The sequence below is a fragment of the Entelurus aequoreus genome, linkage group LG01, assembly GCF_033978785.1.
Source record: "Entelurus aequoreus isolate RoL-2023_Sb linkage group LG01, RoL_Eaeq_v1.1, whole genome shotgun sequence".
Lineage (NCBI taxonomy): Eukaryota > Metazoa > Chordata > Actinopteri > Syngnathiformes > Syngnathidae > Entelurus > Entelurus aequoreus.
Window position 1 is genome coordinate 95687486 of NC_084731.1, and position 27176 is coordinate 95714661.

Here is a 27176-nt window from a genome sequence, read left to right on the forward strand (position 1 = left end):
ATCATTGAATGTTGTATCTGAGCAACAGCATGTAAGTAAATGTAAGTGACATTTTTTGTTAAATCTGTTCTTTTAAACCACTATTGTTTTTTTTTATATGCTAGCCCGTGGTAGTGATCTTCTATTTTTTAATTGGAAAAACTAATTTGTATTTTCAGCTTGACATACACAGCAGCTTCAAGTTGAAGGTAGTTGATTTCATTTTTAAAAAGAATGAGGCCCTCTAGTGGTGATCGCAGGGGAGTGTAGGAAGCAAGTTAAAAGAACACAAGACAATGGACAACTGAAATGATGTGTTATTATTTGAGGGATAAGGTTGAATACACTCTTAAAATATGTGCTTTTTTAATTTTTTTTTTGCAGATGACAGATTTCCTGAATACGGGAAGGTGGAGTTTGTCTTTTCATACGGTCCAGAAAAAATCAAAGGTACTTTTCTGACACCTTGTACTTATTTTCCTCAATATTCGAGCCGCTTACCCACTACGCAATTCTGTTCCTTATCAATCAAACTTTATTTATAAAGCGCTTTTTCATACATACAAGAAATGCAACGCAAAGGGCTTTACAAAGTTAAAAACAATACCCCGGTGACCCGTATCCCCCATTATCACATACGCACGCACGGATACAGATACCAAACACAAACAACATACACACATATGCAACTAAATGGACAAATGACTGCATGGCTGAGTACAGAGGGGACATGTGAGTAAACACTATCACAGGAGCCATCTGCACCAGGAGGTCATCAGACCACGGCCACCAGGACGCTGACACAAAAGCGCCCCCACGAGCACGGCCGATAACCCCTGAGGCAGATGGCTCGTCTGAGGAACGTTGGGAAATAAAAATAATAGTACTTGTAAAATAGTAAGAACCATGTGTAGAGAGATAAAGAATAAAATACAAGACATATGAAGACTAATAGAATTAAATTAAACATATATATATATATATATATATATATATATATATATATATATATATATATATATATATATATATATATATATATATATATATGTGTGGGAAAAATCACAAGACTATTTCATCTCTACAGGCCTGTTTCATGAGGGGTTTCCCTCAATCATCAGGAGATTTTTTCTCCTGATGATTGAGGGAAACCCCTCATGAAACAGGCCTGTAGAGATGAAATAGTCTTGTGATTTTTCCCACATACATATTACGCTCTACCACGGTATCGAGCACTATTTTTAATTTTTTAATTTTTTTTGGATAATCTAATTAAAACATATATATATATATATATATATATATATATATATATATATATATATATATATATATATATATATATATATATATATATATATATATATATATATAAATATATATACATACATATGTATATATATATATATATACATTATATATATATATATATATATATATATATATATATATATATATATATATATATACATACTGTATATACAGTAAATAAATAATAAATGCATATAACTAAATAAAATATTGCATAACTAAGGATAAAAAGTAGAATACAAATTACTTCAATAAAATAATTAGGTAACACTTTAGTATGGGAAACATATTCACCATTAATTAGTTGCTTATTAACATGCAAATTAGTAACATATTGGCTCAGTACTTATTAATGCCTTATTCTGCATGGCCTTATTATACAACCTAACCCTAACCCTAACCCTAACTCTAACCCTCTAACACTAACTCTAACCCTAAACCTTACCAAATAACTCTAAATTGAGTCTTTGTTACTTAGAATATGTTACCCATACTAAAGTGTTACCAATAATTAATATCAAGGTGGGTCTTAAGCCTGCTCTTAAAAACATGAACGTTCTCTGCAGCCCTGAGGTCCTCCGGCAAGCCGTTCCATAGACGGGGGCCACAATGGTGGAAAGATGCCATCCCGTGACTTTGTGTCCTGACTTTTGGAATAATTAGGAGATGAGTGCCGGAGGATCTCAGGGTAAAAGCAAATCTGAAAGATAAGAAGGCCCGATGCCATAAAAACATTTATAAACCATAAGAAGAACCTTCAAATTGATCCTGAAACACACGGGGAGCCAATGCAGACATTTTAAAACTGGTGTAATGTGAGCCCGCCTTCTGGTCTTCGTTAGGACACGTGCCGCTGAATTTTGGAGTAATTGTAAAGGTGCAATCACCTTTTTAGGAAGACCAGAAAGCAGGGCGTTACAATCATCTATAAGACTTGTAATACAAGCATGCATCCGTGTTGCCCTTAGGCTTAAGTCACCTGGAGAATGGACCGAGCGTGTGCGTGGACTACAACACCCAGGATTCTCTGATCCGTTGGGACTCATATGAGAACTTCACCCACCGCAGTGAGGGCACCGCCGTCGCGGATGAAGAGCACGGTATGCACCCACACAGCTAGTGCCGCGTCCAACGTACTGTGTCGCAAATACCCATTTGATATTTGATTTTTATGGACTTGCTCAGAGGGGCCATTGTGGTAATTGCTGTTTTTCGGGAAGGTCAACTAGAATTACATCACTTGCAAATTTGACCCTGTTTGAACAGCTACTCCACAGGAATACCTCTTATCTAATCATTTCTTGAATTTAAGTCTCTTGAGCTTCTCGGAAAAGCGGAGTAGATTATGGTTTTTACACCGGCTGCATAGGCTTTTTAAAAAAATAAAAATAAATCATAATTATAGATCAGGCTGGTATTTCAGAAGTGTTTATTGACCCTCAGGGAATAATTACACGTACGTGTTGTTGCATGCGCTTGAGAATGTAAATAAATGTGAAATACGAATTAGACCTTACAACCAGTCAAGTCATCACAGGTCATTTGCAGATTTTTAATTTTTTTTTCACTGCAAAAAGTCAGTGTTCAAAAACAAGAAAAAAACTAACAAAAATTAGGGGTATTTTATTTGAACTAAGCAAAATTATCTGCCAATAGAACAAGAAAATTTGGCTTGTCAAGACTTTCCAAAACAAGTAAAATTAGCTAACCTCAATGAACCCAAAAATACCTTCAAATTATTATATCCTCACTAATAACAAGTGCACTTTTCTTGGTAGAAAAAAAAGACCTTTTTGCTCAATATGTTGAAAAATATTCTTAAATGAAGTAAATGCTAGTGCCATTATCTTGACATAATGATATGCGCTCGGCATCATGATTTTTTTTTGTATATACAGTAAATAAATAATAATTACATATAACTAAATAAAATCTTGCATAACTAAGGATAAAAAGTAGAATACAAATTACTTCAATAAAATAATTAGGTAACACTTTAGTATGGGAAACATATTCACCATTAATTAGTTTCTTATTAACATGCAAATTAGTAACATATTGGCTCTTAATTAGTTATTAAGTACTTATTAATGCCTTATTCTGCATGGCCTTATTATACAACCTAACCCTAACCCTAACTCTAACCCTCTAACACTAACTCTAACCCTCTAACCCTAAACCTTACCAAAAAACTCTAAATTGAGTCTTTGTTACTTAGAATATGTTACCCATAGGACACGTTGGGAAGACTATGTCTCCCGGCTGGCCTGGGAACGCCTCGGGATCCCCCGGGAAGAGCTGGACGAAGTGGCTGGGGAGAGGGAAGTCTGGGTTTCCCTGCTTAGGCTGCTGCCCCCGCGACCCGACCTCGGATAAGCGGAGGAAGATGGATGGATGGATGGATATTAGAACTAAGCAAAATTATCTGCCGATAGATCAAGAAAATTTGGCTTGTTAAGACTTTCCAAAACAAGTCAAATTAGCTAACCTCAATGAACCCCAAAATACCTTAAAATAAGTATATTCTCACTAATAACAACTGTACTACTATATGAGTATGTGTTTTCTATTGTTTCATTGAAAATAAAACAGCAAAGTCCATTTGGCTGTCATCTGTTTTAATTATGAGACACAATTGTGTCAAAATCCTGATTTTTTTTTTTTCATGCTTGAAATAAAAAATGATTACTTTAAAAAAGTAGTTTTATACTTGTGAGTGTTGATGACACAGCTTTGCAACAGTTGATATTCTAGTTTCAAGCATGTTTTACTCAATATAGGTCATCAAATCTCAGCAACAAGCTGTAATATCTTACTGACATCATTTAGGAGCAAAACCCTTAAAACAAGTAAAACACTCTAACATAAAATATGCTTAGTGAGAAGAATTATCTTATCAGACAGAAAATAAGCAAATATCACCCTTATTTGAGATATTTAATCTTACTTAGATTTCAGTTTTTGCAGTGTTGGGCCGGCGTTCAGAACTCCTTCTACACTACAAAAACTGAAATCTAAGTAAGATTAAATATCTCAAATAAGGGTGATATTTGCTTATTAGTCTGATAAGATAATTCTTCTCACTAAGCATATTTTATGTTAGAGTGTTTTACTTGTTTTAAGGGTTTTGGTCCTAAATGATCTCAGTAAGATATTATTACAGCTTGTTGCTGAGATTTGATGACCTATATCAGGGGTCACCAACGCGGTGCCCGCGGGCACCAGGCAGCCCGTAAGGACCAGATGAGTAGCCCGCTGGCCTGTTCTAAAAATACCTCAAATAGCAGCACTTACCAGTGATCTGCCTCTATTTTTAAAATTGTATTTATTTACTAGCAAGCTGGTCTCGCTTTGCTCGACATTTTTACCGTAATTTCCGGACTATAAGCCGCTACTTTTCCCCCTCGTTCTGGTCCCTGCGGCTTATACAAGGGTGCGGCTTATTTACGGCCTGTTCTTCTCCGACACCGACGAAGAGGATTTCGGTGGTTTTAGTACGCAGGAGGAAGACGATGACACAATGATTAAAGACTGACTTTTCATATACCGGTAGGCTGGTTATTTTGATAACGTACAGGCGAGCACTTTGTATTACTTTGCACCGTTGTATTATTTGTACTCTGCACGAATGCTGTTCACCATGTCAAAGATGTGAAAGTTTGATTGAATGATTGAAAGATTTATTGTTAATAAATGGGACGCTTTGCGTTCCCAAACAGTCATCTCTGTCCCGATAATCCCCTCCGTGGTAGCAGGAACCCCTATATACTACGCTAATTACACATCAAAACCCTGCGGCTTATAGTCGGGTGCGGCTTATATATGGAGCAATCTGTATTTTCCCCTAAATTTAGCTGGTGCGGCTTATATTCAGGTGTGGCTTATAGTCCGGAAATTACGGTAATTCTAAAAGAGACAAAACTCAAATAGAATTTGAAAATCCAATAAAATATTTTAACGACTTGGTCTTCACTAACTGACAAAGAAACAGATATCAGATTTGGTGTCCAGTTCAAAGTGTGACATGATTTATTTATAAATTTGAGAGTTGACTTTTGTATTTTACATGAGTTATTATTTGTACAAACATGGTGCAAAGTTATTCATGATTTGTTCAAAAATGTTAGTGGCTAGCTAGTTAAAATGGGATATTGTGATTTCACAAGACTGTCTTAGAAGTGATCATTTGAAAATGTTCAATTTGAAAAATGTGCACTTAGAGAAAATATAAAAATAAAGTGTTGGATATTGATATTTATCTGTTTCTATATATATTTATTGTGAGAAATCATTAAGATGATCAGTGTTTCCACAAAGATAAATATCATTAATTATTAATAATAACATAGAGTTAAAGGTAAATTGAGCAAATTGGCTATTTCTGGCAATTTATTTAAGTGTGTATCAAACTGGTAGCCCTTCGCATTAATCAGTACCCAAGAAGTAGCTCTTGGTTTCAAAAAGGTTGGTGACCCCTGACCTATATTGAGTAAAACATGCTTGAAACTAGAACAGTGGTTCTCGAATGGGGGTACGCGTACCCCTGGGGGTACTTGAAGGTATGCCAAAGGGTACGTGAGATTTTTTTTTAATATTCTAAAAATAGCAACAATTCAAAAATCCTTTATAAATATAAATAAAAACCTATCTTTTTTTCCAAATAGTTCAAGAAAGACCACTACAAATTAGCAATATTTTGCACTGTTATACAATTAATAAATCAGAAACTGATGACATAGTGCTGTATTTTACTTCTTTATCTCTTTTTTTCAACCAAAAATGCTTTGCTCTGATTAGGGGGTACTTGAATTAAAAAAAAATTCACAGGGGGTACATCACTGAAAAAAGGTTGAGAACCACTGAACTAGAATATCAACTGTTGCAAAGCTGTGTCATCAACACTCACAAGTATAAAACTATTTTTTTAAAGTAATTTTTTTTTATTTCAAGCATGAACAAAAAAATCATGATTTTGACACAAATGTGTCTCATAATTAAAACAGATGACAGCAGAATGGACTTTGCTGTTTTATTTTCAATGAAACAATAGAAAATACGTACTCATATACCGTAATTTCCGGACTATAAGCCGCACCTGACTATAAGCCGCACCTGCTAAATTTAGGGGAAAATACAGATTGCTCCATATACAAGCCGCACCCGACTATAAGCCGCAGGGTTTTGATGTGTAATTACCGTAGTATATAGGGGTTCCTGCTACCACGGAGGGGATTGTCGGGACAGAGATGACTGTTTGGGAACGTAAAGCGTCCAATTTATTAACAATAAATCTTTCAATCATTCAATCAAACTTTCACATCTTTGACACGGCGAACAGCATTCGTGCAGAGTACAAATAATACAACGGTGCAAAGTAATACAAAGTGCTCGCCTGTACGTTATCAAAATAACCAGCCTACCGGTATATGAATAGTCAGTCTTTAATCATTGTGTCATCGTCTTCCTCCTGCGTACTAAAACCACCGAAATCCTCTTCGTCGGTGTCAGAGAAGAACAGGCCGTAAATAAGCCGCACCCTTGTATAAGCCGCAGGGACCAGAACGAGGGGAAAAAGTAGCGGCTTATAGTCCGGAAATTACGGTAGTAGTACAGTAAACTGACAGTTAATATTTAAAAATGTAACATTTCAAACAATTTTGAACAGAAATAGTTCATGCACATTCAGATAAATTCTTCAAAATTACAATTAAAAAAAATGTGGCCGGGGTCCGGGCTGTATATATGCGCACTAATTGACTGAAAGAGCACGCACTTGGTGCGATGATGTCATGTTATCCATGGAAAAATGCATTTTTAGACAATATGATTTGCCTGAGCGGCTAGGAGTTCCCGAGAGTAACAAGCGGTTGCCTTGTTGCCTTTCCATTAAGAACAATAAATTAGTTTTTAGTATAAGTTTGCTGGTTTCAAGAAATGTAATGCCGAGCGCATATCATTATGTCAAGATAATGGCACTAGCCTTTACTTCATTTAAGAATATTTTTCAACATATTGAGCAAAAAGGTCTCTTTTTTTTTCCTACCAAGAAAAGTGCACTTGTTATTAGTGAGAATATACTTATTTTAAGGTATTTTTGGGTTCATTGAGGTTAGCTAATTTTGCTTGTTTTGGAAAGTCTTGACAAGCCGAATTTTCTTGTTCTATTGGCAGATAATTTAGCTTAGTCCAAATAACATACCCCTCATTTTTTTTCTTTTTTTTTTCTTGTTTTTGAACACTGACTTTTTGCAGTGTAGCGCCATTTTTAACCCTGACCTTGGACACGGAGTTAAAAGAGCTCCCCCCTAAAAAAAGGCGGTCTTTAAAAGGTGTTTGCGGGATTAGGAATCGTGTTCATTTCATACTGACACGCAAGCGCTCGAGGTCATACAACAAGCGCGGCTTGTTCGCGCCCACCTTTTGTCATTTCATCATCATATTTTAGTCTTTCGCGGTCTTCGTTGGAATGCGAGCGTGCGTGTCAGCGTGACTTTGCTCTGCTAATAGCCGAGCGCCCCAGCAGCTGTTGACCCCCATGTCACAGCAGTCAGAAGGCCACGGTGGGGCCGGCAAACAGCCCAAGAGCGTACAGTACAGTTTTATTTATGGGAAAACTCGCCCATTCATGCTTTTTTTTCTCCCTACAAGCATAGGCCCTTTTTTTTCTCGCAGAAAATACATTTTAATTCACCCTGAGTCAGTAAAAATATGTCATTGTAAAACATACACTATATTGCACAAAAGTATTTGGCCCGCCATCCAAATGTTCAGAATCAGGTGTCCTAATCACTTGGCCCGGCCACAGGTGTATAAAATGAAGCACTTAGGCATGGAGACTGTTTCTACAAATATTTGTGGAAGAATGGGCCGCTTTCAGTGATTTCCAGCATGGAACTGTCATAGGATGCCACCTGTGCAACAAATCCAGTCGTGAAATGTCCTCGCTCCTAAATATTCCAAAGTCAACTGTCGGCTTTATTATAAGAAAATGGAAGAGTTTGAGAACAACAGCAACTCAGCCACAAAGTGGTAGGCCACGTAAACTGACAAGAGAGGGGTCAGCGGATGGTCGGCCACTTTCTGTACAGTCAGTTGCTACAGACCTGGGTTTGGAGGTTGCCAGGAGAACGGTACAGTTCGGACTGTATTGTGCCGAGTGTGAAATTTGGTGGAGGAGGAATTATGGCGTGGGGTTGTTTTTCAGGAGTTAGGCTTCGCCCCTTAGTTCCAGTGAAAGGAACTTTGAATGCTCCAGGATACCAAAACATTTTTGGACAATTCCATGCTCCCAACCTTGTGGGAACAGTCCTCTTCCAACATGACTGTGCACCAGTGCACAAAGCAAGGTCCATAAAGACATGGATGACAGAGTCTGGTGTGGATGAACTTGACTGGCCTGACCTGAACCGGATAGAACACCTTTGGGATGAATTAGAACGGAGACTGAGAGCCAGGCCTTCTCGACCCAACATCAGTGTGTGACCTCACCAATGCGCTTTTGGAAGAATGGTGGAAAATTTCTATGAACACACTCCACAACCTTGTGGACAGCCTTCCCAGAAGAGTTGAAGCTGTAATAGCTGCAAAAAGTGGACCAATGGGACTATGGGTTAGGAATGGGATGGCACTTCAAGTTCATATCACTGCAAAAACTGAAATCTAAGTAAGATGAAATATCTCAAATAAGGGTGATATTTGCTTATTTTCTGTCTGATAAGATAATTCTTCTCACTAAGCAGATTTTATTTTAGAGTGTTTTACTTGTTTTAAGGGTTTTGGTCCTAAATGATCTCAGTAAGATATTACAGCTTGTTGCTGAGATTTGATGACCTGTATTGAGTAAAACGTGCTTGAAACTAGAATATCAACTGTTGCAAAGCTGTGTCATCAACACTCACAAGTATAAAACTACTTTTTTAAAGTAATCATTTTTAATTTCAAGCATGAAAAAAAAATCATGATTTTGACACAATTGTGTCTCATAATTAAAACAGATGACAGCCAATGAATTATTTTCAATGAAACAATAGAAAATACGTACTCATATAGTAGTACAGTTGGCACAGTACAGTAAACTGACAGTTATTATTTAAACATTTAACATGTGAAATTTCAAACAATTTTGAACAGAAATAGTTCATGCACATTCATATACATTTTTCAAAATTACAATAAAAAAAAATTTGGCCGGGGGCCGGGCTGTATATATGCGCACTAATTGACTGAAAGAGCATGCACTTGGCGCGATGATGTCATGTTATCCGTGGAAATATGCATTTTTAGACCATATGATTTGCCTGAGCGGCTAGGAGACCCCGAGAGTAACAAGCGCTTGCCTTGTTGCCTTTCCATTAAGAACAGTAAATTAGTTTTACACAATCTCACAATCACAAGTATAATCACAAGGCTCACAATCACAAGTATAAAACTACTTTTTTAAAGTAATCATTTCTTATTTCAAGCATGAAAAAAAAATCATGACTTTGACACAATTGTGTCTCAGATGACAGCCAAATGGACTTTGCGGTTTTATTTTCAATGAAACAATAGAAAACACGTACTCATATAGTAGTACAGTTGTTATTAGTGAGAATATACTTATTTTAAGGTATTTTTGGGTTCATTGAGGTTAGCTAATTTTACTTGTTTTGGAAAGTCTTGACCAGTGGTCCCCAACCTTTTTGTAGCTGCGGACCGGTCAACGCTTGAAAATTTGTCCCGCGGACCGGGGGGGGGTATTTTTTTTTTTTTTTCATTTTTTTTTTTTCTTTTCATAAATAAATACAATCGTGTGTGCTTACGGACTGTATCCCTGCAGTATTGATCTACATTGATATATAATGTATGAAATGTGTTTTTCTATGTTGATTTAATTAAAAAAAAATATATATACTGTATACATATATATATATATTTTTTCTGGTACCAATCGGTCCGCAGCCCGGTACCAATCGGTCCACGGACCGGTACCGGGCCGCGGCCCAGTGGTTGGGGACCCCTGGTCTTGACAAGCCAAATATTTTTGTTCTATTGGCAGATAATTTAGCTTAGTTCAAATAAAATACCCCTAATTTTTGTATATTTTTTTTCTTGTTTTTGAACACTGACTTTTTGCAGTGTGTGAGTCAAGGCAGGTGGCCAAATACTTTTGGCAATATAGTGTAAGATATACAACATAATAATACAATATACACAAGGCTGCCAATTTGTGAGAAAACCTTGGAGTGAGACTTAATGGCAACAAATGTACAACTGGCGTCATCAGGGTTACCACCACACATACTACTTCTTCATTCATATTAACATTTTGTGCGTTTTCGTACTTAAACCTACCAATATGCGCTTTGTGTTTGTGACCCATAAAAATGGGAGTTGAACAAAATAAACATGGAACACGGACAGACAAGGCATTCTTCGCCAGCCCTGTTTTGGCAGCCCACAAGACAACTTTACTCCCCCTTATTTCTGTCTCGTTCACATTTTCAAAAGTCTGTTAGGGTCCCTTGCGATTGTTATTGTCCACAAACAATGTTAGGCTCAATAACACGACTTATGCACTAGGAGCCAGCAAAAAAAAAAGGCCGCCCACAAGCTTAATGGTTGGCTTCTGTTCTTACTTGCTAACGTGTAGCTGTCCCCACTGTCATTCCCTCTGGTTGAGGCTAGCTAGATTCGAATATCAGAGGTTTCATTTACATTAACATGTGAACCTGTGTATGTGTGCGTGCCCTAATTAGGTGAGGTAATCAGTCATTAGAGATTAGAGCAGGGATGGGCAATTATTTTTTACCTGGGGCCGCAACCCGAGCACTGCTGCAGGGCCACACCGACAATATTTCAATATTTGCTCAAATTATTTTTGATATACCGTAAGATAAATAATAGTAATAATAATAATAATTTCATTTAACCTAACTTAACTTTATACAAAAGCAGATTGCTTTTGATGTTTTTTTATTTTTAACACTGTCTTACACAACACTTCCTGATGTATAATACAATGCAAAAATGTCCATTTCTGTCACTTTATCCTGCATCCTCTTTAAAAGTCCAACATTTTTCCCCGTCAGATTTGGACAACCATCTGTTGTCACACCTGCCAGCTTGTCCCATTTCAGTCCTAACATGTCCAAACACGCATTTACCTATGTGAACGAGTCATTACCTGTGGTTGTCTCTTTAATTGACTGCATGGCTGCCAGCTCCTCCGTGATTTGAAAGTCTGCAGTTATCCCACGTAAGAAGATGAGCAGCTGGGCGGTGTCACGTACATCGCCCAGCTCTCATCCAAAGCCAGCGAAAAACAGTCAAAGTCGGCCGTTCTGTTCTTCAGCTGAAGCTCCAAGTTTCCAGCGATGGTCTCAACCCGCCTCGTTACAGTGCGTCGGGAGAGTGACACATTCTCAAATGCGCAACAGAGTCCAATAAGCATAATAAACTCTGCGTCAGAAAACGCCTTACTTTTTCTGGCGATTTTGTGAGAAATGACGAAACTTGTCCTGACAGCTGCATCTCTGGGGGTGTGATATTTGGCAAAAAAGTCCTTGTTGGGTTTGCAGTTTTACCATCAACGCATCAGCCTCCCTTGCGCGCGCTTCATCAGACAGATTCCGGTATTTTTCCTTGTGCTTCGTCGTGTAGTGGCGATTCAAATTATATTCTCTAAACGCAACAACCTGTGTACCGCAAATTAAGCACGCGGCTTTACCTTTAATTTCTGTAAAGAAATACTTGGCAGTCCATGTCTTGTTGAAAACACGGCATTTGTCATCAACTTTTCTCTTTTTAGCGTCTCGGGGGTAACCGGGCATCACTTGTCGCTGTGCACCTTCACTCACAGGTTACACACGGACATACGCCCATAAATAACACTTTTCAAAATAAAAGCAGCACAGTTGTATTGCACGCACGACATAGATGTTTTTTTAAATTTATTTTGTAATTTGTGATTGCCGCTGTTCACGAGCATACGTCCACACGGAAGTAATACAAATAACGCTTTTCAAAACAAAAGCAGCACCGTTGTATTGCGCACTCGACATAGATACCTTTTGAAATTTATTTTGTAATTTATGATTGGCCTCACGCGGGCGGGACAGGGACGCACAAAGGGCCGGATGTGGCCCGCGGGCCGCAGAATGCCCAGGTCTGGATTAGAGTATGCAGACATGGCTGCAGGGTGCATGACGGCCGGGTGGAAAATGTACACACGACCCATGCAAGTGTGATGGATTTGTCTGGTCCTCAACCATCCGCTTACTGCAGGACATGTGGTTGCACGGTAGCCAGGTGTCAGAAAGCCATTAAAGAACTGGCTGAGGAGACAGAGAAGGGTCGCTTCTGGCCATGGGTAAAGAGGGAGCAGAAAGGCCAAATAACACCTAGGGCAAGGGTGTCAAACACAATCGCGGTGGGGGCCAAAATTCAAAGCACACTTTAGATCGCAGGCCACGCGGGATTCATTGACGCCCCAACCACCCCCCGTTCAGCGTGTGCATGTGTCACATAACACGCACGGGCAATTACGCTGAGTGTGTGCTGGTTTTTTAGATACAGAGGTGGTATGTGTCGGTCGTCAGAGGTTGCCTTTTTTACCTTGGTCAAAACAAACAGCCAGTCAATGTGGGTTTTTTTAGACACTACTTGTGTCAACTGACTTTTTGAACAATGGTGCGGAGTACAGTCGTGGTCAAAAGTTGACATAGACTTGTAAAGAACATAATGTCATGGCTGTCTTGAGTTTACAATCATTTCTACAACTCTTATTTTTTTGTGATAGAGTGATTGGAGCACATATTTGTTGGTCACACAAAATATTCATGAAGTTTGGTTCTTTTATGAATTTATTATGGGTCTACTGAAAATGTGAGCAAATGTGCTGGGTCAAAAGTATACATACAGCAATGTTAATATTTGCTTACATGTCCCTTGGCAAGTTTACCTGCAATAAGGCGCTTTTGGTAGCCATCCACAAACTTCTGGTTTGATTTTTGACCACTCCTCTTGACAGAATTGGTGCAGTTCAGCTAAATGTGTTGGTTTTCTGACATGGACTTGTTTCTTCAGCATTGTCCACACGTTTAAGTCAGGACTTTGGGAAGGCCAGTCCAAAACCTTAATTGTAGCCTGATTTAGCCATTCATTTACCACTTTTGACGTGCGTGTGGGGTCATTGTCCTGTTGGAACACCCAACTGCGCCCAAGACCCAACCTCCGGGCTGATGATTTTAGGTTGTCCTGAAGAATTTGGAGGTAATCCTCCTTTTTTCATTGTCCCATTTACTCTCTGTAAAGCACCAGTTCTATTGGCAGTAAAACAGGCCCAGAGCATAATACTACCACCACCATGCTTGACGGTAGGCATGGTGTTTTTTTGTTTTTTTTTGTCATAAAGAAATACAATCATGTGTGCTTACGGACTGTATCCCTTGCAGACTGTATTGATATATATTGATATATAATGTAGGAACCAGAATATTAATAACAGAAAGAAACAACCCTTTTGTGTGAATGAATGGGGAGAGAGGTTTTTTGGGTTGGTGCACTAATTGTAAGTGTATCTTGTGTTTTTTATGTTGATTTAATAAAAAAAAAATATATATATATATATATATATACTGTATATATATTTGTTTTATTTTTACTTCTTTTGCGGCCCGGTACTAATCGATCCACGGACCGGTACTGGGCCTTTAAGACATGGCTAGCTGGCTAGCGGCGAACATCCAATTGCACTCGGCAGTACTTTAGCTACTTCTAAATCACTAATCCTCGCCTCCATGGCGACAAATAAAGTATGTTTCTTACAAGTATCATTATCACTGCAGGACGAGGAATATCTAAACATGCTTCACTACACACTATAGGAGAATACGATAGCTAATTGCTAACAGCAAGCTAGCACCTTGAATGTAAACAAATGCCATTGGTGGATCTACACCTGACATCCACTGTAATGATACCAAGTACAAGAGCGTGTCTAGTCGATACTACTATGATTATATCGATATTTTTTATCGTCACAATATCTTGTATATGCATGTATATACACATATATATATATATATATATATATATATATATATATATATATATATATATATATATATATATATATATATATATATATATATATATATATATATATATATATATATATATATATATATATATATATATATATATATATATATATATATATATATATATATATATATATATATATCCATTTTTACAGCTTGTCCCTCTAAATGTTGACAAAATAGAATGATAAATGACACAACATGTTACTGCATATGTCAGCAGACTAAATTAGGAGCCTTTTTTGTTTACTTACTACTAAAAGACAAGTTGTCTTGTATGTTCACTATTTTATTTAAGGACAAACTTGCAATAAGAAACATATGTTTAATGTACCCTAAGATTTTTTGTTAAAATAAAGCCAATAATTAAATATTTTTTGCGGTGCCCTTTATTTAGAAAAGTATTGAAAAGTATCGAAATACATTTTGGTACTAAAATATTGGTATCGTCATGGCATAAAATGACTCCTGGAACAAGTCATTTGTGTGCAGATTAATAATCCGTTTTTACAGCTTGTCCTTCATAATTTTGACAAAATAGAATGATAAATGACACAATATGTTACTGCATACGTCAGCAGACTAAATTAAGAGTCTTTGTTTGTTTACTTACTACTAAAAGACAAGTTGTCTAGTATGTTCACTATTTTATTTAAGGACAAACTTGCAATAAGAAACATATGTTTAATGTACCCTAAGATTTTTTTGTTAAAATAAAGGCAATAATGACATTTTTTTGTGGTGCCCCTTATTTAGAAAAGTATTGAAAAGTATCGAAATACAGCTGCAGTGTTTTTGTCATGATCCGTGGTCCGGATCATGTTTTTGTTATGTTCTGTTAGATTTTGACTCTTTTAGTTCCTGTTTGACACCTGGGATTGTTTTAGTTACCATGGCGACTTATGATTTTCACCTGCCTCTGGTGTTCGGGACGCGCACCTGTTTCCAATCAAGAGACATTATTTAAGCCTGCCTTTGCCAGTCAGTCGCCCTGGCGTCATTATTGGTTTCATGCCACAGTTTCGTGTTTGTTCTATGCCATAGTTAATGCTAGTTTTTTCATGCCACAGTTTCGTGTTTGTTCTATGCCATAGCTAATGCTAGTTGTTTCATGCCACAGTTTCGTGTTTGTTCTATGCCATAGTTAATGCTGGTTGTTTCATGCCACAGTTTCGTGTTTGTTCTATGCCATAGTTAATGCTAGTTGTTTCATGCCACAGTTTTGTGTTTGTTCTATGCCATAGTTAATGCTAGTTGTTTCATGCCACAGTTTTCGTGTTTGTTCTATGCCATAGTTAATGCTAGTTGTTTCATGCCACAGTTTTCGTGTTTGTTCTATGCCATAGTTAATGCTAGTTGTTTCATGCCACAGTTTCGTGTTTGTCTCATGCCACAGTTTCGTGTTTGTTCTATGCCATAGCTAATGCTAGTTGTTTCATGCCACAGTTTCGTGTTTGTTCTATGCCATAGTTAATGCTAGTTGTTTCATGCCACAGTTTCGTGTTTGTTCTATGCCATAGTTAATGCTAGTTGTTTCATGCCACAGTTTCGTGTTTGTTCTATGCCATAGTTAATGCTAGTTGTTTCATGCCACAGTTTTCGTGTTTGTTCTATGCCATAGTTAATGCTAGTTGTTTCATGCCACAGTTTCGTGTTTGTCTCATGCCACAGTTTCGTGTTTGTTCTATGCCATAGCTAATGCTAGTTGTTTCATGCCACAGTTTCGTGTTTGTTCTATGCCATAGTTAATGCTAGTTGTTTCATGCCACAGTTTTCGTGTTTGTTCTATGCCATAGTTAATGCTAGTTGTTTCATGCCACAGTTTCGTGTTTGTTCTATGCCATAGTTAATGCTAGTTGTTTCATGCCACAGTTTTGTGTTTGTTCTATGCCATGGTTAATGCTAGTTGTTTCATGCCACAGTTTCGTGTTTGTTCTATGCCATAGTTAATGCTAGTTGTTTCATGCCACAGTTTCGTGTTTGTTTCATGCCACAGTTTCGTGAGGTTCATGTCTATAGTTTCATGTCCTAAGTTTTTGCCTTAGCTTCCGCGTACGATAGGCAGGCTTGCCTTTGGGTTGTTTTCTGTTTTGTATCTCGTTGATTGTTTCTTAATTATGAGCCTTTGTTTGTTTACTTACTACTAAAAGACAAGTTGTCTTGTATGTTCACTATTTTATTTAAGGACCTAAGATTTTTTGTGAAAATAAAGCCAATAATGCAATTTTTTTGTGGTCCCCTTTATTTTGAAAAGTATTGAAAAGTTTCTAAATACATTTTGGTACTAAAATATTGGTATCGTCATGGCATAAAATTACTCCTTGTGTGCAGTACTTTTATTTTATTTTATTTATTTTTTAATATAAATAAACCGGTCGCAACCTAATGGTTCTGGTGTGCCCATTAGGTCGGTCACTTCCTGTGGAAACCCTTTGTAGCCATTGTACATTTGCTGGGGTTGGTACCCTGTTCTAAAAATATTCAATTGTCTTCATGGCCCTCGTTATGGCACCCAAGTGTCAAACCTACAGCAGCCTTATAATTGCACTGCACAATGGCTGCGACTGGAAGTTCCTAAATATACCAGAGCCAAAGAAGCCAGCGGAAATGGAGAGCAGAGCAGTGGAGTATTTTAAGTGTGTGCGTGTGTGTGTCACACGAGAACAAAATGCGTCGGGCTCGACTCGACGCTGACAGCACGGTGAGCCGCGGCAGCAGGTTCAAATCCCACCAGCCGGAGGAACCCTGCTGAGACCCATCCTCATCTCTTTAATGCCTCCTTTCTCCCTCCAAACTGGGGGGTGGGGGGCTATTTTGGAGTAGACACACCGCAGATCGCTGCGAGGAGATACATGCGAATCAGACGTTGGGGGGTGTAACCGGACAGCTTTTAGATGACATCACCCTGAAAGTTGTCTCGGCGGGCGACACCAATACGGTCACTTTACATTACCTTGAGACTGATGGATGGAGCTGGAGGCAGACGCTGCTCGTAAAAAAAAAAAAAAAAAATCTATATATTGTGTCAGTCACCCGATGCACAAGCTGTGGCCCCCTCTCAGTCGTGTGCTGTCACTCCATATCTCCGCTATCAGACCGGAGAAAGTGATGTACTGCTCGCTCCATTGAGATGTTTTTACGACGCGGGCTTTCAAGCGACTGAGGTGACACAAATACGTCTATAGGACTTAGCTGTCAGTAAAAGTTCAGTCGCCCTCTCCTGGCATGCAGACTGGACGTCGCCGCCACAATATCAAAGCTGCGGAGCTAAATGTCACATCCCCGCTGTGAGATGACATCACGGCGTGTCCACGCATTTCTGATGCCGGCTTGTCAGGGTGAATAATTGTAACTGAGGCTTGTCGTGCTAAAAAAAACAAACTATACAAAGACCTGTAAGTACTTTGGGTGACTTTAAAATAAAGCAGTAGTTTTTACACCAAGTACCACCTCAGAATATCAATCACCAATCAATCAATCAATCAATGTTTATTTATATAGCCCTGTGACAGTCTCTCCCTGTCGGGGTTCCATGGACCACCAAGAACTGACATGACTGCAAGCAGTTTGTGACTTCGTTTATTTTTCAAAAGTACTCAGTCTCTGGTCGGGTCGCTTTTCAGCTCCTTCCTCTTCCACTGCTCGCTCTTCCGGTCGCTCTTCAGCCTCCCGCGTTGTCGTCTGTCCCTCGCTTTCTGTTGATTTCGCGCTGCATGTGCTCGCGTCTCTCCAGCTCCTTCTGCCCCTTCGTTCTCGGCTGCCGCCCTTTTACACACTGGGAGGGGATTACACAATTGTGCGCAGCCGGGCGATCCACGCACCTGATGTTTATTACGGCAACGATCCCGGCGCGCCCCGCCTCGCCGCTGGCCCCCCGGCCATGCCTCCTCGCCGCCATCTCGGGGTGCCCCGCCTCGCTGTCGGTCTGCCGGCCACGCCTCCCCACAAGCCCTAAATCACAAGTGTCTCAAACGGCTGCACAAGCCACAACGACATTTTCGGTTCAGATCCCACATAAGGGCAAGGAAAAACTCAAAACCCAGTGGGATGTCAATGTGAATGACTATGAGAAACCTTGGAGAGGACCGCAGATGTGGGTGACCCCCCGCCCCCTCTAGGGAAGACAGGATGCAATGGACATCGAGTGGGTCTAGCATAATATTCTGAAAGTCCAGTCCATAGTGGATCTAACATAATAGTGAGAGTCCAGTCCATGGTGGGGCCAGCAGGAGACCATCCCGAGCGGAGACAGGTCAGTCCCCAACCGATGCACAGGCGAGCAGTCCACCCCGGGTCCCGACTCTGGATAACCAGCACTTCATCCATGGCCACCGGACCTGTGCCCCCCCCCATTCCACAAGGGAGAGGGGGGCAGAGCGGAAAAGAAAAGAAACGGCAGATCAACTGGTCTAAAAAGGGGGTCTATTTAAAGGCTAGAGTATACAAATGGGTTTTAAGATGGGACTTAAATGCTTCTACTGAGGTAGCATCTCTAACTGTTACCGGGAGGGCATTCCATAGTACTGGAGCCCGCATAGAAAACGCTCTATAGCCCGCAGACTTTTTTGGGGCTCTGGGAATCACTAACCAAGTACCACATCAGAATAAACGTGGCCCTCCAAGTACCACCATGATAACTACCATTAAAATACAGTAGTATAGTAGGCCTGAGTATTCATTAAAAACCAAAAATGTGCTAGCTTGAAATTAAAATTCATTGGCTTTCCTATTGACATGCTACTGATTAGCATTAGCAATTTTACATGGCGATTTCAACATTTTCAAAAAGTGTTAATGAAAACTCCAAGTAAGAGGCACGTTACAATCAAACAGCAGATGCGTAACAAGTGCGATATTTACATTATTAACATATTTTAAGGCGCGACAACAGACTAGACGAGCCAACAAGTAATAAACTACTGACATCTAACGTCTTGGACTTGAAAATGCAATTGCAAATAAGCCTCGGAAATGTGATAATAAAACAGAATGCAACAACTGGACAGGAGTTATCATAATCAGCTCATTTAAACGAAAATTAGATTTCATTATACAAAGAAAAACAATTTAAATGCATATGGATAACACACACAAAAAGTACCGGAAATTGGTGCAGTTAGGATAGGATAGGATAGGACTTTATTGTCATTGCACAAGTACAACGAAACTATGTTTTCAGCACAAACCCGTTCAAGATTAGACAAACAAACAGTGTACAGGGTTACAGAACAGGAATGCTGATGGGTCGCCAAAGATAAGAAAAAGGTAAAACGCTGCGGAAGAAGATGAGTAAAAAATACAATCTAGACTGGGCTCCTAAAGGGGCCTAGTCTGGAGTGGGAAAAAACCTCCATGCAATGCACACATAAACACATTACATTTAATCACGACAACTCGCATCAGAGGGGCGGGGAGTTGGGGCCCTGGAGGTCGACTGCTGCTATGAAGCCCTGCCAGCCGTCCATCACCCCGAGGGGAAACAAGCGGTGGTGAAGGCGTGGGGTGGGGGAGGGGGGGGGTGTGTGTATGTGCCCATTGTCATGGGTGTGATGATGTAATGTTCATAGGCTGGGACCGTTCTGCATGCAAGCAAAAGTTAGACTCCAGGTGTCGTTGAGGAGGGAGGGAGGTCAAAAGCGTCCATCATTGAGGTGTCCTCGCGGGTGTTTTCAGAACAGCCTGTTCCTGTTGTTCACAGCGTCAAGGCCATTCGAGGGAGTCAAATCGTAGATTAGGATGTTTGTTTTCCGCGAGCAGACAATACATTGACTTTGTCTGTTCTATTCGTCCATGCTGGCTGCTCTATTCCCCGGTACACTGTATGAATATAGAAAAAAAAAAATGGTCTCTGCCACACCAGAGTCCGTTTGGAGAGACTGGAGGAGATGCGGATAAAGAGACAGGGCTGCGGAGCTACCGCTGGGCGCCGGGACGGACAAGCTTCACAGTGTCTTGGCTGAATGAGCAGGTATCGGACACCTGGACACTGGCCAAGAGTTAGTGGGTGGCAGAGGGTGGAGTCATCTCTCTCGGTTGCTTTGTTGGGTCTGCTCCTGTCTCTGGCCATGCTCCCTTTAATGTCCTTTATGTTCTTTGATGTTTTCCCTCTTACACACATGTTTATGTGTGCTATGGCTATAAGGTTGTTTTTTTTCCTTGGCCCAGGCTTACACTGAATATTTTTTTCTTTTTACTCACACGTCCCAAACCCCTTCCCAGCGTTTACCTGTTTCTCACCTTTTTTGTAAGGGGCGACGGAAGTTGGCAGACCCGTCAGCGATCTTGTTCTGTCTCCCTGTAATGTGTGTCTGCTCTTGAACGGGATTGTGCTGAAAAAAAATCTTAATTTCCCCTCTGGGATTATTAAAGTACTTCTGATTCTGAAATAAAGCACTATACTTTAATTAAGTGATTATTTGGCTTACCACTAGATGCACCGCAGTTTGAGAATCACTGTTTTAGAGCAAAGTTCCTGGACAAGGGTTCCGCAGAGGTACTGCGAGGGTTGATTTTGGTATATTTTTTTATATTTCTCCCAGCAATTTTTCCACAATTGTAAATGACTTTAAATACACATGAACATTGTGACGACACACATCATGTCGTTGAATTTGAATAAATAATAACATAAAATGGACAAATAATAACAATATTACTGTAGTTTACCTAAGTATTCATTAAAAACAAGGCAGATGTTTTATTTAACAAGTCGATTTGATATTTTTGGCCATTGTAACATTACACACAGTTTGAACAGTAACACTGTATGAATATAGGAAAATAAAGCACTGCACTTTAATCAAGCGATTCTTTGGCGTACCACTAGATGGAGCCCGTGTAACACCAGTGGTACACGCACCACAGTTTGAGAATCTCCGTTTTAGAGCAAAGTTCCTCAACAAGGGTTACGCAGAGGTGAAATTGTTAGAATAATTGTTTCTAAGTTATCACAAAAAACTCTGTTTTACATTGAGTGTAAGCTGTCTTTGAAACCTACCAAGAAGAAGGCTCGTAAAACTCCACTGTGTAAGGGGGGAAAGCAACACGAAGGGTTTTCTGTTTTCTTTCATCTATGGTAATTAACAGAAAGAGATTGTTCTAACCCAAGGACTTCAAAGCGGATAGAAGGCAGGATCTGCCCAATTTCCAGACGACCTCTTTTTGAATTTGAATAAATAATAACATAACATGGACAAATAATTACATTATCCATGTTTGCATTTAAGATAGCTAGGGATTAGCACTCTACTTGCTAGCTAACGATTAGTGCGCCAGTTGTCAGCAAGCTATACGCGGGTCAGTTTCCAGCTAGTGATTAGCGTGTTAGTTGCCAACTCGTGACTACCGCACTAGTTGCCAGCTAGCGATTAGCACGTTAGTTGTCAACTAGTGACTCGCGCACTATTTGCCGGCTAGTGTTTAGCACGCTAGTTGCCAGCTAGCTATTAGCGGCACAATACTGTTTTTATTTGAATATCATTAATATTGCTAGGTTACAAGGTACCTTTAGGTCCAATATAATGTCAAATACATTTCGTACTAGAGATATAAATAGGGGTCTTTCACCTGGAAAACATCCAGCCTCGGCTGGATGGCTTAACCTTTACGTCAAATAATGTTTGGGTTAGTCATGGTTGACCCTTGACCTCTTTTAGACCGGAACTCCAAAGGGAGGTTTTTCTAGCACTCAATGGTGGAAAGTGCTAATGCATTTAAGAGGAAGACCCAGAAATCCCGCACCACGACCAGTAAAATGTAAGGCGTAGACGTAGTGTTCCGTTTGGCCACGTACGTAAATGTCAGGTGACGCACTTTATGAACTTTATATGAAAATGACATTGACCTCTTTTGAGGTCAATGTGCCCCTCGTTAGAATTCCGAGCACATACGTAGGTTTCCCCACCCAGTATCTTAAAGGAAGATGCACTCAGATTTTCATTTTTTTTAAATTATATTCATTAAAAAGGACTTTTGATCATTTTAATCTACATTTAAAACACTTTTTCTCTTGTGGTTCTTAACCTTTTTGACCTCGGGGCCCAACTTTTCCACTACAGAGGGTACCAGGAACCACTCAAATATTTCTTACTGAATTAGTAGTCTTACTTTTGATTTTAATCATATTCAATAATTATATCTAACATACTTACAGTTTACAACCTTGTCAAATGATATAAAACCATGTGTTAATCACAAAGATTATTATTTAATTAACATATAAACCTGAGCCTTTGGTCAGGGTGAGTAGAAAAATAAGCACTAACCAAATATAATGCATAAGTAGAGTGTGGTGACATAAATGATGAAGAATACATTTACATGTAATAAATATGAATATAAATATGTTTTTTTAAATGAACTGTCAGTAAATTTTAAGTGCAAATTAAAATACAGGTTTTTTGACTTAAGTCATATTTTTTGCGCTTAAAAGACTTATTCGGTTTGTTTGAGATTGTCATTACTGCAACCAGTGGTGGAAAAGTGTATTGCAACTGAGTACACCTGCGGCCCATACGGACCACAGATGGGAAACACATATTTTGTTGTTAAGAAACACCGGTCTTGATAATATTTATTGGATATGCTTTGGTGTTAATTTTTTCTCCATGGTGGGTTTCTGAAGTGTTCCTGAGCCCATGTGGCAATATCCTTTACACACTGATGTCGATTGTTGATGCAGTACAGCCTGAGGGATGGAAGGTCACGGGCTTAGCTGCTTACGTGCAGTGATTCCTCCAGAGTCTCTGAACCCTTTGATGATACTACGGAGCGTAGATGGTGAAATCCCAAATTCCTTGCAATAGCTGGTTGAGAAAGGTTTTTCTTAAACTGTTCAACAATTTGCTCATGCATTTGTTGACAAAGTGGTGACCCTCGCCCCATCCTTGTTTGTGAATGACTGAGCATTTCATGGAATCTACTTTTATACCCAATCATGGCACCCACCTGTTCCCAATTTGCCTGTTCACCTGTGGGATGTTCCAAATAAGTGTTTGATGAGCATTCCTCAACTTTATCAGTATTTATTGCCACCTTTCCCAACTTCTTTGTCACGTGTTGCTGGCATCAAATTCAAGTTAATGATTATTTGCACAAAAAAAAAATGTTTATCAGTTCGAACATCAAATATGTTGTCTTTGTAGCATATTCAACTGAATATGGGTTGAAAATGATTTGCAAATCATTGTATTCTGTTTATATTTACATCTAACACAATTTCCCAACTCATATGGAAACGGGGTTTGTATAAATATATCAACGGTCACATCGTCAGAACCCAATATTGATGAAATTCAATGGTCACCAACAGAAAAAAATAAATAAAAATAAAAATAAATAAATAAAAAAAATAAATAAAAATAAAATAAAATAAAATATATATATATATATATATATATATATATATATATATATATATATATATATATATATATATATATATATATATATATATATATATATACATACAGTATATCAATGGTCACATCAACGTCAGAACCCAACATTGATTAAACCTTCTAAAATGGGAAAATACTGACACTCACACTTGATTTAAGTTGTTTATCAGTTTGAACATCAAATATGTTGTCTTTGTAGCATATTCAACTGAATATGGGTTGAAAATGATTTGCAAATCATTGTATTCCGTTTATATTTACATCTAACACAATTTCCCAACTCATATGGAAACGCGGCTTGTATAACACTACTTTTTGAAGTAATAATTTCTTATTTCAAGCATGAAAAAAAAAATCATGAGTTTGACACTATTGTGTCTCATAAAAACAGATGTTTGTTATTGTTATTAGTGAGAATATACTTATTTTAAGGTATTTTTTGGGTTAATTGAGGTTAGCTAATTTTACTTGTTTTGGAAAGTCTTGACAAGTCAAATTTTCTTGTTCTATTGGCAGATAATTTTGCTTAGTTCAAATAAAATACCCCTAATTTTATTTTATTTTTTTCTTGTTTTTGAACGCTGACTTTTTGCAGTGCATGGCCTGAAGCAGGGGGGAGGACCTCTTCCCCCCCCCTCACCCTCTGGCTGAGAGCTTTACTTAATGTCTAAATAAGTGCTTCCACCTGGCGATGATGTCACCATGTAGCCGGACTGCAAAACCCGCCAAAATGCATGAACCTTATGATTTGACGCTTTGAACGCAAGCAAGTATCCAACATCTTAACAGCATTTATACGTCAGAAAAGACGAAATTCATTATGGGTCCACTTAAAATATTTTATTTCATCTTTAGCTACCGATAAATAGCGTACTGACTCTCTTCGCTCTAAACAAGTAAGGAAGGAACAAACATGGCCTTGTTGACAAAGCGTGCCCACGACTGTATGTACTCTACTTCCCAGCTGGCTCATTGACACAGCAGTGGCACACAGTGCTCAACTGCTTCTATTTATAACAAACCATTAGCCACAGGTGCTAAAATGGCTTTTTAATGCCTGCCAAGTATGTGATGTGCCAATGAGACTCCCCAAGCTAGCACTTAGGTGTGTGGGCCTGCATTTGACTCACTGTTGGAAACAAACATCACTGCACTTGGTGAACAAGCATAGGCACCAACCAACATGGCATGTTGCCCGGGTGACTCACCTGGTCTAATCCGAGTTCTGCTGCCATTATTTATTAATGCTGGGGAAGGCTGCTTTTTTCCATTTGTTCAGTTAAAAACTCGTCTGGAGTGTTCTCAGGATCATATGAAGTTTGCTTACACTATTGTGGGTGATTAACAAATGATGTGCCTTGCAGTGACATCACATACACTATATTGCCAAAAGTATTTGGCCACCTGCCTTGACTCACATATGAACTTGAAGTGCCATCCCATTCCTAACCCAAAGGCTCAATATGATGCCGGTCCACCTTTTGCAGCTATTACAGCTTCAACTCTTCTGGGAAGGCTGTCCACAAGGTTGCGGAGTGTGTTTATAGGAATTTTCCACCATTCTTCCAAAAGCGCATTGGTGAGGTCACACGCTGATGTTGGTCGAGAAGGCCTGGCTCTCAGTCTCCGTTCTAATTCATATATATATATATATATATATATATATATATATATATATATATATATATATATATATATATATATATATATATATATATATATATATATATATATAAAAGTTATATATATATATATATATATATATATATATATATATATATATATATATATGTATATATATATATATATATATATATATATATATATATATATATATATATATATATATATATATATATATATATATATATATATATATATATATATATATATATATATATACTGTATGTGTATATATATATATATATATACTGTATGTATATATATATATATATATATACTGTATGTATATATATATATATATATATATATATATATATATATATATATATATATATATATATATATATATATATATATATATATATATATATATATATATATATATATATTAGGGCTGCAACTAACGATTAATTAGATAATCGATTCATCTGTCGATTATTACTTCGATTAATAATCGGATACAATAGACAAACTACATTTCTATCCTTTCCAGTATTTTATTTAAAAAAAACAGCATACTGGCACCATACTTATTTTGATTATTGTTTCTCAGCTGTTTGTACATGTTGCAGTTTATAAATAAAGGTTTCTTTAAAAAAAAAAAAAAAAAAAAAAAAAAAGCCTCTGCGCATGCGCATAGCATAGATCCAACGAATCGATGACTAAATTAATCGGCAACTATTTTTATAATCGATTTTAATCGATTTAATCGATTAGTTGTTGCAGCCCTAATATATATATATATATATATATATATATATATATATATATATATATATATATATATATATATATATATATATATATATATATATATATATATATATATATATATATATATATATATATATATATATATATATATATATATATATATAATACATGAGCAATATATTTTTTTTACATAAGCTGCAAAAAAAATATTACTTTAAAAACCTGGAGCTCAGTCACCAGAATTTTACAGTAAAAGCAGCGGGTTTTTTACAGCATATAAAAAACTTGAATAAATGGAATGGAATGGAGAAACAATACCACTGTCTTTAGCGGTAAAATTCAAGCAACTGAGCTGCCAGTTTTTTGTTTGTTTTTTACCGTAAAATCTTGTTGTTTTCATGGTTTTTTTTGTTTGTTTTTTAATGTTTTAGTGTCTCACTGTATATGGAAAAAAACAGTAACAAAGTTAATTTTACAGTAAAAAAAAAAAAATCAGTCGGCGGAATTTATCCGTGAAATCTATTGTCAATTTTACAGTCTACAATTTGATTGATAATTTGTTTTGAAATCACAAGTCAAGCAGACATTTAAATACAGTATTTATCTTTATTTTAACAGAAAGTATTTTTTGGAATACGTGATAATATAATATTTTGATTTAGATCATGTTGAATTTTAAAACATATGCAATTGCATGCAGTACATGATTTTTAATTTCAAAAGGGAAAAAACGAATATATTTAGTACGAAAAGATTAAGCATTTTATTAAAGCACATTATTTCCAGGCTTTCGCGGGCCACATAAAATAATGTGACGGGCCACATTTGGCCCCTCGGCCTTGAGTTTGACACATGTGGTTTAGACAAACCAATGCCCAAATCCTTAGTTTTTAGTAAATTACTCTGTATACCAAAATCATAACTGCTCTCTTCATCTAAGACGCCCAACACAAATTTAGGAACACACATTAAGGTAAATTGAGTTCATGAAAAGTTTTACTGCTCATAA

At 37.8% G+C, this 27176-nt stretch overlaps 1 protein-coding gene across 5 annotated transcripts in view; it reads left to right on the top strand.

The window, feature by feature from the left end:
• Positions 1-27176, top strand: part of tns1a (tensin 1a) — a 223821-nt gene that overhangs the window by 169024 nt on the left and 27621 nt on the right. For all 5 annotated transcript variants that reach the window (XM_062062313.1, XM_062062330.1, XM_062062340.1 and 2 more), the window contains 2 exons: positions 364-429; positions 2259-2390. In XM_062062313.1, coding sequence (XP_061918297.1) covers positions 364-429; positions 2259-2390 — 198 coding nt within the window. The remainder of the gene's footprint in view (positions 1-363; positions 430-2258; positions 2391-27176) is intronic.